Raw genomic sequence first — 15914 nt, 5'->3', positions numbered from 1 at the left:
TATATAATTATATATATGCACACACACACTCACACATATATATCGTCTATTATATAACTATATAATAGCCATTATCTTCATATACCACAATTTGTTCACCCATTACCCAAATGATGGATATCTACTCATTTTCCAATTCTTTGCTACCACAAAAAGAGCTGCTACAAACATTTTTGTACATGTGGCTCCTTTTCTCTCCTTTAAGATTTCCTTGGGATACGAACCCAGTAATGGCACTGATGGATTAAAGGGTATGTACGGTTTTATAGCCCTTTGGGGATAGTTTGAAATTGCTTATAGAATGGTTGGATCATTTCACAGCTCACCGACAATACATTAGTGTCCCAGTTTTCCCACATTCTTTCCAACATTTATCATCATCTTTTCCTGTTAACTTTGCTAGTCTGAGAGGTGTGAGAGTTGTTTTAATTTGTATTTCTCTAATCAATAGTGATTTAGAGAAATTTTTTCACATAATTATAGATGGCTTTAGTTTCTTCATTTGAAAATTGTTCATATCCTTTGTCCATTTATCAATTGGGGAATGACTTGTATTCTTATAAATTTGACACAGTTCTTCATATAGTTGGGAAATGATATCTTTAGCAAAAATAGTGCTATTAAAGATTTTTCTTAGCTTTGTACTTCTCTTTTAATCTTGTTTCTCTTGGTTTTGTCTGTGCAAAACCTTTTTTAACTAAATGTAATCAAAATTGTCCATTTTGTTCTTCATAATGTTCTCTAGTTCTTTGTTGGTCATAATTCCTCCCTTCTCCCAAGATCTAATAGGTAATTTATCCTTTGCTCTCCTACTTTGTTTATAGTAGCATTTTTTATACACATTTTGACCTTATTTTGGTATGGGATGTGTGATGTAGGTCTATGCCAAGTTTCTGACATGTTATTTTCTAGTTTTCCCAGAAATTTTTATCAAATACTGAGTTCTTATTCCAGAAGCTAGAAGTTTTTTTAAATTACATTATTATAGGTCTTGATTATTGTCTTTGAGCCAATTCTGATGAGAGTAAGTTCACTCGCTCACCATGTTTCTCACTTTACCACCACTGTAAAAGCTTTTTCTTGCCTCTTTTTTTATGGCAGATAATCTGCCACATTCTACTTCCTTTCCTTTTCTCCCAGTACATTCCTTTCTCATCCCTTAATATCATCATTTTAAAAATATATACATTATCCATTCATATTCAACTCACACCTCTGTCTTCTATTTATACTCTTCTAACTGCCATAATAATGAGAAAATTCTAATGAGTTACAACTATCATTTTTCTATGTTGTTATATACACAGATAAATCTTATTAAGTCCCTTATGATATAAGTTTTCTTATTACCCTTTATGCTTCTCCAGAGTCCTGTATTTAAAGATCAAATTTTCCATTTAGCTCTAGTCTTTTAATCATGAATATTTGAAAATCCTCTATTTCATTGAACTTTTCCTTCTGAGGATTATACTTGAATGGGTAGGTGATTCTTGATTGAAATACTAGCTTTACTGATTTCTGGAACATCATATTCCAAATCTTTGATAGAGAAGTTGCTCATTCTTGTGTTATTATGACTGTGGCTTAATTATTCTTGAATTGTTTCTTTCTGGATGCTTGCAATATTTTCCATGTTACCTGGGAGCACCAGAATTTGGCTATAATATTTTTGGGAGTTTTCATTTTCATATCTCTTTCAGGAGATGATTGGTGAACCTTTCAATTAATATTTTATCCTCTGTTCTTGGAATATCAGGATAGTTTTCCTTGATAATTCTTGAAAGATGGTGTCCAGGCTCTTTTTAGTTTTGGATTATGACTTTCAAGTAGACCAATAATTTTAAAATTATTTCTCCTGGATTTATTTCCAAGTCAATTGTTTTTCTAATGAGATATTTCACATTTTCTTATATTTTTCACTTTTTTTTTGGTTTTCCTTTATTGCATCTTGATTTTTCATAAAATCAATGGCTACCATTTGCTTAATTCTGTTTTTAAGGAATTATTTTCCACAGCAAGATTTCTTAACTCCTTTCCAATTTTCTTTTTAAGGCATTCTTCTCATTAACTTTTTATATTTACTTTTGCATCACTTTCAATTCTTTTCCTAACTTTTATTATTTTACTTGATTTTCAAAATCTCTGTTGAGCTCCTCAATGGCCTGTGCCCCATTCTTATTTTTCTTGGAGGCTTTGGATGTAGGAACTTTGACTTTATTACCATCTTCTGAGTGTGTGTTTTGATCTTCCTTGTCACAATTATAACTTTCAATAGTCAAAACAATCTGTTCACTCTTTATTAAAGTAGAGCTCTGTTTCCAGGGTGGAGAGTGCATTGTCCCAAGCTTCAGGGGTTTTGTGCAGATTTTTTCAGAGATTTTCAAAGATTCTTCTAAGAATTAGACCACAATCACTCCTTTTCTCCCTGAAGCTGTTAAGATAGTGTTCCACTGGAGATATAAGAACTGGTGTGTTAAAGCAACAAAAATCTTTTGCTTTGTTGATTCTGGGTCCTCTGGGGTTAGAACCCATGAGTCCTATGTTAGGACTGCACATTGGATTCCCATCCTATTGCCACAGACCCTCTCCACTGACTTTCTGGGGCCTCCATGGTGTCCTCAGGCTGAGAGATCCAGAAGCCTTATCCATTGCTGCTAATTCAGAGGCTCCAACTTGCTCATGATGGGGTCTGGGGCAGGGCCTGGGCTATGCTGACATTGTCTGTGCTGGTATTCCATGCTAGGCTACCACCCTTGGTTCCACAGACTTTTTCTGCTAGCCTTTCAGGTCCTCTTTGGTGTCTCTGGGCTGAGAAGTCTGGAAGCCACCAGTATTGCTGTAATGGGCCAGAATTCTGGAGAAATTCTTATAACATGGTGTTAACTCAGTGGAATTGATAAGACAATGGTTATCTAGTTTAGCATGGTGATTAATAGTTCTCTAGTTCAGTACATATACATGTTACTTAACATAGTTTTACAAGATTCACACCTATTCTACAAGATGTAATTATAATAGAGTTTATAAGCTGGGACAAACTCAGCCAGAGACATTTATTCTATCTCTCACCTTTGTGGTGGCTCGCCTTAATTTCTCCACTGCAACCAAGTCCCATCTGAAGACCCTCCAGAAAGCTAGCTGAGCCCCAAGTGAAGAAGACAGAATGTGAAGGAGATAAAAAAGAATTTGGATTTTATTCCTTGCTATTCTCACAGTGATTACCCTGCTGAAATGAAGGTTGGTCCAAAGATCTCCAGAAAACAAACCAGAACACTACAAACTGCCACTGATTCAAAGGTCAGGCTGGGGCTGAGCCTGAGTTGTGCTGGCTAGACTCCCACCCTGGTGTCAGAGACCTTTTCTGCAGGTCTTCTAAGTTTCCTTTGGCTGGAAAATGTTCTATTCCATCTTTTTTTTTTTATTCTGATTCTCTAAAATTTATTTAAAGTCATTATTTAAAGGAATTTGGAGCAGTTCAAGAGAGAGGTTGGTGAGTTCCTGCCTTTACTCAGCCATTTTGGCTCTTCCTCCATAAATCAGATTCTTTAAGAAGATATTACACCTTATTTACTATCATTCATTAGCATTGATGTTCCTCTCCTATTTCTCTGCTAAGCATTTTGGTGTCCAGACATTTCTTCAAACCTTTTTCTTCCTCTCACCACATTTGCTCCTCCTTCTGACACACTTAATCAGAATGCTTCACAGGGACTTTTACATAGAGTTAAAGCCAGATACCTAGCTCATTTATGATATTCAAATACATTTAGTTCCAAGATAACAGTTTTATGATAAATTGCTACTGCAACTTTTCAGTTAGGAATAAAATATAAAAAAGAGGAAAGTAAACCTAACTGTGGCTTCTTCCTAGATTCCTGATGATGTTTTAAACAACTAAAGATTTCAGTTCTCACCCATGCTATGCTATTCATTTGCACTATTATTTAGTTAATAAGTAAAAAATCACTCATTTAATGTCTATTATGTGCTAAATTTTGGAGATACAAAGGAAGGCAAAACCAGTCCCTATTACTTATTATATTATTCTTGTTATTCTTTCCCTTTACCAATTGTCCAGGCTTTCAAAATTTGAGTTCTATTCCTGGCAGTCTACTTATTTACCTTTATTTGAATTTTACTTCTTTTAGCTCTAATAAAAATCTTCTCACTCCAGTAATATCTACTATATGCTACTATATCCTCTTCTGTATCTCTGAGACTAGGTCTCTGTCTCTTCTACTTCTCACCTAGGATCCTGATCTTTCTTGTATAATCTTTTGAGTATTTCTTTAACTCCACCACTCAGCCTGAATAATCTTCCTGGTTGGTCTTGATCATTTCCCAGACTCCAAACCCATCCATTTCCCTTAGTTCTGTCCCTGACTTCCTACTTTTATTTTTTGATTCACTTTTTCTGAAAGAAGTTTAGTGCTCATGCAATTCATAAAAGAAGCTGTTTCTTAAAAATGATAATTTGCATAGTAAATCTTAAGCTAGATCAAAGGATACAATTTAAAGGATCTGTGACCTTCCTTAGAAAAACAATTCCATTTATTTCAATGACTTGTTTCCTTTGGAATCTCCTGCATTACATTTTATGCATTTAAAAACACGATTCTCAGAAAGGATTTCCTTAGAGTTCTCTGCCAAATAGGTCTACAACACAAAGAGTTAATGATCAAGAGGTAAAGGAGCACAGTGAAAAGAGTAATGGGTTTGCATTCAGGAAAACTATAAGTTCAAATCCAGCTCATTTAACTATGTTTCTACCTTTTTATGTCATTTTGGGCAAATCACACTTTCTCTACTTGTTCTCCTGAGTGAGATCATGTTAATTGTATTGGAGGTAATAAGATCAAAGGTTTATTAAAAAGAAAGCCTTTTATATACATTAAGACATTATGTAAATGTAAATCACTGTATTGAATATTCTAATATCCTTAGAAGAATATCCTTTGGAGTAGAGGGAAGATTATCAATAACTCTGCATAAACTAAGCTAAAGTCATGTCCAGCAATCACAATTGTCAATAGTTTTTATTGTTCCAGATGAGGAAAATCAATACACAGGTGTCTTAAAGCTTTGAAGCAGTTTCACTAAGTGGAGCCAAGATTGTTCACTAGATACCTCCCCTATCTGAGAAATAGTGAGTTTACTCATGAGAAGAAGGGAAGGGACTAATGATAATTATCTAACCCTTAGTTTTGGAGAGGAAGTTTCTTCTTCTTTTCTTTTTTTTTGTTATTTTATTTGGTGATAGGCTAAGCAGGTGCTCTACAGTTCTATAATGAGGATTATCAATAGGGCTTTGTAGAGTAAAAATTTCCACTTATTTTCCTCAGTGAAAAGTTTATAATATATTAAAAATCATAACAGTATGATTACTCACTTTCAATAAGAATTTGTTAAATGTCTACTGCAGAGAGATTCAAATGTGAGACAGTTCATAACTTCCAGAAACTTTCATTTTGGAATATGAACTTTTCTTTTTGTGTCTGGGAAGAATAGAATACAGGAGGCTATCATAGTTTTATCTATAGGTAATAGGGTAGAATTGAGTCACTAGTCTAAGATGGTCAAATTGTTTTTTTTTAATATTAATATTTTTTCATTTTTCAAAATACATCCAAAGATAGTTTTCAATATTCACCCTTGCAAAACCTTGTGTTTCAATTTTTTCTCCCTCTCCACCTCTCTCTTCTACTAGACAGCAAATAATCCAATATAGGTTAAGCATGTCCAATTCTTATATACATATTTCCACATTTATCATGTTGTACAGGAAAAATGAGATCAAAGAGAAGAAAAAAACAAGTAAGCAAACAACAAATGTGAAAATATTATGTTGTAATCCACATTCAATCCCCATAATCCTTTCTCTGGTTGCAGCCAAATCTATTGGAAATGGCCTCTTTAAATCACCTCATTGTTGAAAAGGGCCAAGTCAGATGGTCAGATTGTAAGGAGCAGTAGTTAGTAATGAAAATTGATGATAGACATGATGATTAGATATCTGTCTGAGATTATGATTCCAAGGCACTCCGAGTCTCTACTACAAAGGAATAAAATATCCTACTCCCTGCTTACCTCTATAGTTGTGGTTTTCCCAGTCTAGAACCCCAAAGAATTCATCAGCCCTGAAAGAATGCATCAACTCTAAGACTGATCACTTCTGATTTATTCTCTCAAGTCACAGTTCAAAGTAGTAGTGTGAACAATAGCTATATTTTACAATCCAAATACTAGTAAGATCAGTTAAAGGAAAAACACACAAATTTAAGGATTTCATTCACAAAGAAAACCTCCTAATTTGAAACAGATAACATTTCTAAATTAGCAATCAAGGCATTTATCAAGTGTGCTATAATATAATCCTGGTTTCTGAAATAGTTTGCATCCTATGATTAATTACTATAATTTCTTTTTTTGAATGTATTTGAATATAAAGTTCACTCATCTAGTCATGTAATCTTCCTGATCTCAATCTTTTCCTGAAGGTTAATTGAATGTAGGTTTTCTCTTCATTTTTGTAACATAAATTTCCCAAAGAATCTAAAATGATTGATAGTATTAGAGAATTGTTATGTTATCAGAAAATCTCTAATTCTAAATGACATTTTAGAATTCTAATGACATTAATTTAATATGGAAAATGTATTGGTATACTGATTAGAAAAATAATTTATGAATGAATAGACTATTATGTGATGATTTTCAACAATGTTCCCTTTACATATTATATTTTTGGTAATTTAAAAAAATTAATAATAAAAAGCATTATATCTAATTGAAATTCATAATTCAGTGAATAGAAAGTCACTATTAAATATCATTGACTTTGAAAAAGAAATATTTTAAAATTACATTGTTTTGTTCATATTGATAAGAATAAACATTATAAATAATGACAAAATTCCTGTTCAGTGAATAGATTCATGCTCAGGGATGTAAGTAAAGAGGAAACTTAAAGAAGTTAAATGGTAACAGTGATGATGATGATGATAATAATAATGATGATGAAGAAAAATAACATTTCTCTATCTCTTAAGATTTGCAAAACACTTCACCTGAATAATGTCATGAGCATCAAATGTGATAATAGCAAATGAGCTTTTCCCATCATGTTAAGAATAAGAAGGTCAAAAGCTCAATCTTCAGTTTTTGAAATAGATGGAATGACAATAGATGGTAAGAAAAAGAGTTAGCTATTCAACCTTTATTTGCTTCTTTTTTTCTTATTGCTTCTGGAAATGATTTTTAGATTCATGTAGGATATGGAAAATTAGCTGAGGAACAAAAAGTTGTTGGTAGCAATTGTTGAAAAACTAAGGTTGAAAATATTCTGATAGACTAAAACTAAAAGGATTTTTAGGTTGATGTAAGCAACAATAAAAACCATCTCTAATTGAGACTGGGTATTGATGAAGAGAGTGAGAAAGTTGTGGAATAGATCGCTCTTCAAGTGTAGATTGAAAGCTATTCGTTCATATTTTTGCTATGTGAAGACAAAAAACATTTATTTAACATTGTTTATATACTGTCTACTGTGAAATGTGCAAAACACTGTGTTATGATTCTGGGAAATAAAATTAAATCATCAAGGAAAGGCATGACTATGAAAAAAGGGTATTGTAGATGTGTTGGGAATATAAGAGAACAGTTGACATCCATTATTTCTGGGTAAAATTCTCATTTCTCTGACATTTTCCTTGGTATTTTAGAGATAGCTACATGGTATAATGGATATAGCATTGAACTTGTATTCATGAAGATCTGAGGTGGAATCCTACTTTATAAAGTCCCTTACTAGTTATGTGACTTTACTAATGTTATTATAACTCTCAAATCTGATTCCCTCATTGGTAAAATGACAATACTAATAACACAAGCATAAGTAGTATTAATAATAGTAATAAGAGGAAGAAGAGGAGAAAGAAGAGGATATTGAGCGTTGTTAGAAGTAATAATAATAGTAGTAATAGACATAATTGTAGTGTTTTCCTTTCTAAAGGTCACACAGCTAATCTGTGTCTGAGGTCAGATTTGGACTCAGGAAGGAATCTTTCTGATACCAGTGCTATCTAGTCTGCCACCTAGCTGTCACATTACTCTTTATTTCTTCCTTATCTTTTCTGCACTCTCCCTGCCTATCAGTTTCCAGGTACCCTTGCCATTCTGCCTCTTTGCTATCTCTTAGACTACTCACTATGAAGACATCCTACTGTTGAGAGGGATTTCCCATACAACAATCAAATAAATTTTAGATATAAGTTTCAATTCAACTCAATAAATACAAAATATTTATAATATAGCAACACAGTTTAAGAAATGTATATTTTACCTACTCTAGCATTGAAAGAATGATAGTTTTTAAAGCTGGAAGGGATATTAGACATCTTCTAAGCTAATGCGTTCATTTTATAAACAAAGAAACTGAGTCTCAGAAAGGTTGTTTATTATTGCATAGATATTTCCAGCAAGGTCACATAGTGAGTAAATGGTAGATTTGTGACACAAATTTGGTTCTTCTAACTTCAGAGGACTTTCTTCCTCTTCAAATAAAATGGGTCCATATGTAAACACAATATGGTCATAATTTGGAGCCATCTTATAAAAGTCTATAACAGTGATCCTTAGGTAAAAGTTTTCAGAGGGAACGTGAAGACAAAGCTTCTTAAGTCATAAGGCTCAATTTCACATATAACACATATAAATCAATGCTTCCAGAGGTAAGGAGATAATTTTTCTCCTTGGATTCAAGTAGATCAACTTTGGGAGAACAAGTGCTCATGCTGCTTAGAAACCATTTCTACTTAACTTGCATGGCTTTATCCCCAAATGGTTTAGGTTACTAGACATATAACCATTAAATAAGGCACTGTAGGTTTCAAATTTTTTGCTATTAAATTCTAGTTATTCAAAAGCTATATAATTTGGGAAGAATATATATCATTCATTGTTTCTATATACAATTATTTTTTCCAGAAAAAAAATTATACAGTTCCTACTTTGTGGAAAATATTATGCTAGGTATCTAGGATAATACTAATATAAATATGATTCAGTCACTGTCATTAAGAAATTTACCATAACATCTGGAAAATATTAAAAAAATAGAGATGACCTGTGCACCTGGACAACCAGTTGTACTTCCTAAAAGAATAAATGGCTAATGAATCAATCATATCCAATCAATTCTAATTCAATTCAATTCAATCCATATAAAGCTATATAAGTCTATATAAAGCAGACTAGGGCTGTGAGGTGGCACAATCTATACCAGCAGAAATCAGGAAACTCATCTTCATAAATTCAAATTTGGCCTTAGACATGAACTCGTTGTATGACCCTAAGCAAGTCACTTAACTCTGCCTTTAATCCTCATCTATAAAATGAGCTGGAAAAGGAAATGACAAACCATTCCAGTATCTTTGCCAAGAAAACCCCAAATTGGGTCATGAAGAGATGGACACATTTTTAAAAAACTGACAACTACAACAACTGTATAAAGCATTTTGCTAATTAGGTACTAGAATTACAAAATTGAAAGAAAAAAAATAGTCTCCATTTTCAAGGAGCATACATCCTGTGGATACATCAAAGAGTTTTATAAAATGATGCAAAGAAACATGGCCTGAAAATTAGGATGATCTAAGCAAATACTTCACTTTTAACACATATCAGATGAGGACAAATCACTTAATTACTGTCTCAGTTTCCTGAATTGTAAAATAAAAATATCAAAGCTATCTGTTTTACAGTATTGTTGCAAGGATAAAATATTTGTAAAACACTTAGCACAATGTCTAAGATGTACATAGTATATATTCTAAATATTATTATTATTGTTGCTGCTGTAGCTACTGAGTTCTGTAGACAACTCTTTATATGTATAAATTGTATGATTCTTTTCAGCATGTATTGTTAGATGGAGCTCCCTTTTCAGAAGTTCTCTGTACTATTGAAATCACAGTCTCAGTGGAAAAAAAACAGATATTCTCATCAAATGATGAAAATCTTTGACAGTGAAAGAAGAAAACAGTTTAAAGCCAATATGTATTGCTAGAGAAATAAGTTATAAAATTCTTAATGACAGTGACTGAATCATATTTATATTAGTGTTACCCTGAATATCTAGGATAGTATTTTCCACAAAGTAGGAGCTGTATAAATATTTGCTGGAAAAATAATTGGATATAGAAACAATGAATGATAATTATTCTTCCCAAATTACATAGCTTTTGAATAATGAATTTAATAACAAGATAATTTGTAACATGTAATGATACAGTGCCTTATTTAGTGGTTATAATTCTACTAACCTGAACCATTTGGGGATAAAGCAATGCAACTGAAGTTAAGTAAAAATGGTTTCTAAGCAGCATGGGGACTTGTTTTCCAAAAATTGAAATATTTGAATCCAAAGAGAAAAATATCCTTACCTCTGGAAGCATTGATTAGGTATTATATGTGAAATTGAGCCTTCTGACTTAAGAAGTTTTTTCTTCAGGTTCCCTCTGAAAACTTTTACCTAAGGGACAAAAGAGTGCTAGAAGTGGACACTGAAAAGTGACAGCTGACAAGGGAGGGAGAAGAATAATAATCAGTTGGACAAGCAAAACAGTGTCTGTCCATTTGGGTAGTCTTTGAACAAGGTGGTCTTGATATGGGAATTTCTAATAAATATTAGCAGGTCAATTATTTAAAAATATAATTTTTAGAAAGAGTTCCTAGACTTCAGCAGAGTATCACATGGGTCAATAACAGAAAGAAATATTTGAAAGACCTTCCCTAAGTCTTTTTTTACATTTCTAATGTTTAGTGTTTTCTCCACTTTCATATTTTCTCATATTTACTTATATGAAAACATAGGGCATATCTTGGAAATTATTGGAAGGCAATTTTGGCACTGTATGTAGGGCAGACCCATAGACAATGAAGGCTTTATAAATGATTGTTTAATCAAACTGAGTTGTATTAATGATGAATAAATCATTAAGAAATTAAGTCAATTAATTAATTAGTATTCATTAAGCACCTATGTGTCAAATATTATACTAAGCATTAGAGATATAATGAAAGAAAGAAATATCAAAACAAATGGTTTGGTGCATATAACAAGCAAACAACAATATGCAAACAATATAGATAGATATATAGATGATAGATATATAGATGATATAGATACAGGGATAGGAATAGATATAAGATAAATTGGAAGTAATACCAGACGGAAAGCACTAAGGTTAAGAAGGACTGGAAAAGGCTTCTTATAGAAGGTATGCCTAGCTGACATGCAAAAGGAAGACAGCTGTGGAGTTAAAATGTAGAAATGGGGCATGAGACTATTCCAGATATGGGTGACATCTAGTGACAGTAAATGTACTCTATCTAATAAAGAAGGAAAATATGTAATATATTGGAGAAACACTCTCATTAACAAACTAAAGAATGCACAGCAAGGTTTAAAGGTTTTAAACTTAAATCATCTGGAATTTCACAAATCCTCTTTCTATCAACCCTCAATAATGTTTTAAACAAATCTAGCAATAGAAAATACCTATAAGTCCCATATTACAATTATAGTTCTGATGCAGCTTTAGTAGGCTATGTGTGCTTGGCCAAGGTGAGTGGAATATATTCTCGTCACAGAAAAGAATTCCTATTTAGCCAAAGCTACACTTTTTTCTTCCTAGAGTAAACCAGTCTTGTTTATAACCAGATGGATGGCCATCTGAAATTTACCCTTTGGTTTAGTGAGAACTATGAGAAAATATCTAGTCATCACTAAATAACTTGTAATTAGAGAAATGGGAAGAAAACTAGAACAGAAATCCACTATTATCCACTTTTTAAAAGAAGAGCTGATATGGTAGGATTGGCTATCAGGAGTTCATTTAATTATTCTCTGAATTGTATGAGAACTCTCTTAGATAAGCAAAGATTATCTTTTTTGAAATTGTGTAGCCCTTTGGAATTTGAACCAGCCACTTGAAAAAAAACCATAGAAGTCTATTTGCATACAATCACATACAGATTTCTAACAAGATCAGACATGTAATAATGAAGAAGCACAAATTTCATTAAAAAAAAAAACTTCACTTAATTTTATCTGTTTCTCAGTCTCCTATAGATGTTTAATACAATCATCAACTTATGTCTAGTATAATCATCCAACACAATCTGCCTCTAACTGGTGTATTTCAATAATCAAGAAAATCTACATAGATAATTTGTAGATAAAAAATAGATATAGGTGTAGATAAAAAATCATATAGGTGTATAGCACCTGAGAGAACAACTTGTTCAAACATCTCATTGAACTTCTGAACAACTAAAGCCTGAAATTTGAAGAAATTTATCCTAGGTAATACAGATAAAGTAAGTAAGGACTATAGTAATTTTTTGGCCTAAGGTTTTTGCTATTGTATCACTCTCTTTCTATTATAATGCTATTATATAACAATGCGTTGATTCAGTTCCACATCTGGTAATCAATACAATGAATTGAAGCAAATTCTAGAATATAGCTAAATAATTTTAAGGTTGTACATCACTATTTAATTACCATTTCTCACCAAATAAATAATATGCATAGAATTATTTTACCTGTTCTTTGACTGATGCAAGAATGGCCGAGGTTGTCTCAGTTTCAGATCCATCCCCATTAGATGTATTCAACACAGGGCTCAGAGAACTAGTCTTTTCTGAAGATGAAGGCTGGTCTGGAACAGGCATAGCTCCTACAATTAAAACAAAAACTTTATTAGTAATTTTAATTAATAGAAAGTGGTCAAATTAATTTTAGAAAAGCATAATTTTAGTACTAAGTTGTCATTATTGTCTTGTGGGAAAAAGAAAGCTGCATAACACAGAGAATACATTAAGGACTGAGCAAAGAAAGAAAATGGATTCTTTTTCATAAACCTTATCCACAATTTTTATCTCACACATTTATTACTTGTTTATTCCTCAAGATTAGTATATAATGGTGGAAGGAGGAGAATAGAATAAGTAAAAAATAAATGCTAAAAATGATGGAACAAAAATGCAGAAAAAAGAAAAAGTAAAAAAGGATGAAAACAAGTGGAAATGATAAGAAAGAAAAGATAATTTTGCATACATTAAAGAGACTTAGAATTGTAAGGGAAAAAAAAAAACTAGAGAATAACCATAATTCCATACCATCTCAAATCCTAAATTAAATTAAATTGTTAGTTGGTTTTTAACTACAAGACTTAACAGTAATACATATTTACATTGAATAAACTCAGACAGATGACTCAAGAATGATTTTCATACATCAATAACTACTCTTTTGCTGTATGTTAAAATAAGATCAACTTAATTTGGTAATGTTATTAAGAATATGTTATGCATGACACAGTCTGATCTTCTCTTGAATAAAATATTCATGATATAAAGGCATGAGGTTTCTTTGTAATCTAAAGAGTGCTAGCTTCTCTGATTTCTCATATGTTCTTCATATTTTCAATGTATTTCTTAACATCATAACCTATTTTCCTCTTTGCATAGGAGTCATTTAGTAGCAAAAAATACATGATTTAATTTGGAGACTATATATGCTATCCTGGTAAGAAAAGTTTAAGGGCAGGGGCAGAGCCAAGATGGCAGAGATGATACATGTTTCTTTCTGACCTTCTCTACAACCTTCAGACTAATTATGAAATCCAGCCCATGAATTAGATTTGGACTGGCAAAACCCACAAATATTGGGAGTGAAACAAATTGTCAGCTGAAGATAATTTGAAGATCACCAGAAAAGGTCTGTTTCAATTGGAAATGGGAGGGAGGTAGCCAAGCACAAGCCTGAGCACAAATACCACAATAGACAGTGCAGAGTCCTGGGGCACTGCAGTCTCTGCATGGCAGAGAATCTATGGGGAGGAAACAGATCAGAAAAAGTGTTTCAATTTGAAATGGGAATGTGGCAGCCTGACACAAACAGCTGAGCCCAAAGCCAGAGTAGACAGCACAGAGTCCTGGGGCAGTGCGGACTCCATGAGCAGTATGTATTCAGTGGGGTAAAGTCCACATGGAGAAAAATCTACAGGGAGGAATCTACAGGAATCTACAGCAGTGTTGGTCACTCTGCCCTGGTTGCTAGTCAGTAGATCAGCAGAGAAGTTATAAAACATCCAACATAAATGCAAAAGATCAATAGTAAATCCCAAAAGGCCAGAATCTCACAGGACCTGGCCACCATGACCCCCTTAGCACTAGGAGTAAATCAGCACTGACCTAGAGTAGCTGTGACCACTTGAAAAACCTTCCCAGCCCTAAAAGCAGACCTTAACTTTTTTTTTTTAATGAGTAAAAAAGTAAAGAGAATTCTGATGATAGACAGCTTCTATTGTGAAAAAAGAAGAGATTTCAAACCATGAAGAGACTAAAGGCAGATTGTCTCCAGATGAAGTGCTTAAAGGTGACATAACCTGGTCCCTATCACACAAGATTCTTCTAGAAGAAATTAAAAAGGATCTTAAAAGAGAGCTAGAAGAAAAATGGGGAAAGGAAATGAAAACTTTGCATGAGGGTATGAAAAAGGCTTATAACTCATTAAAAGATAGAGTTGATAAAGTGAAAAAAGAAAGCAACTCCCAGAAAAACAGAATTTGTAAAATGGAAAAAGAAAATAACTCCTTAAAAACAGAATTTGTGAAATGGAAAAAGAAAATAATTCCTTAAAAAAAACCAGAATTTGTGAGATGGAAAAAAATTCCATAGAACAAAACAACTCATTTAAAAATTCAATTGGACAAATACAAAAAGAAATTTAAAAAGTAAATGAATATAATTCACTAAAATTCAGAACTGAACAAATGGAAATGAATGACTCAATGAGACAACAAGAATCAATCAAGAAAAACAAAAAAAAAAATGTAAAATGCCAAATTGGGAAAACAACCAACTTGGAAAACATATCTAGGAGAGACAATCTAATGATTATTGGAGTCTCTGAAATATATGATGGGGAAAAAAAAGCCTAGACATTATCTTTCAGGAAATTATCAAAGAATTTCCTGGATATAATAGAATCACAAGGCAAAATGACCATTGAAATACTTCACCAAACACCTCCTGAAAGAGACTCCAAAATTAAAACCCCAAGGCATATCATGGCTAAATTTAAGAACTATAAGATGAAGGGAAAAATATTACAAGCAGCCAGAAAGAAACAATTCAAATAAAGAGGAGCCACAATAAGGCTCCAATTTAAAGGATCAAAAGGCAAAGGAACTTAAAATGCAGCCAAGAATAAATTACTCTGCTAAAATGAACATTTTCTTTCAGGGAAGAAGATGAATATTCAATGAAACTTGTGAATTCCATTTAATTTTGATGAAAAGACCAGAGCTAAATAAAATATTTGACCTCTAAATATAGAACTCAAGAGAAGCATAAAAAAGGTAAAAAGAAAAAAACTCTTGAGAATTGTATTTCTATTATGGGTTTACATAGAGAGTACATGTGTAATCTGATTTTATTGTTATAATATAAAAAAGAAACTCGAAGTGGAAATGGAATTGTAACAGAAAAAAAGGGGAAAGTGAAGGTAAAATGAGGAAAGTTACATCTTAGGAAGAGGCAAAGAAAATATATTATAATACAAGGAAAGAAGGCGTGAGGAAATGAGGTAACAAATATTGTGTGAATCTTACCCTCATCAGATCTGGCTCAAAGAAAGAATATTAGATATATTTAGTTTCACCGAAACATTTCTCATCTTATAGAAAAGTGGGAGGGGAAAGGGAAAAAGGGAAGGGATAGGATAAATAGAAATGAAAAGAGAAATAGTAGAGGAAAGGCATAAGAAAGAGAAAAGGTCTCTAAAGGGAGAGGACTGCTTGAGGCAAGTAATGTTCACAAGTAAAATACTGGGAAGAAGGGAA

The 15914-nt window shown here is 32.5% G+C and overlaps 1 protein-coding gene across 1 annotated transcript in view; it reads right to left on the bottom strand.

Moving 5' to 3' along the window:
- The window catches only part of CTNND2 (catenin delta 2), a 1154077-nt gene that overhangs the window by 886119 nt on the left and 252044 nt on the right, over positions 1–15914 (bottom strand). The window contains 1 exon segment of the mRNA XM_074279123.1: positions 12610–12743. Within this exon segment, the coding sequence (XP_074135224.1) occupies positions 12610–12743 (134 nt within the window).

The sequence above is a fragment of the Sminthopsis crassicaudata genome, chromosome 1 (genome assembly GCF_048593235.1).
Source record: "Sminthopsis crassicaudata isolate SCR6 chromosome 1, ASM4859323v1, whole genome shotgun sequence".
NCBI lineage: Eukaryota > Metazoa > Chordata > Mammalia > Dasyuromorphia > Dasyuridae > Sminthopsis > Sminthopsis crassicaudata.
This window is presented reverse-complemented; position numbering and strand designations above follow the sequence as displayed.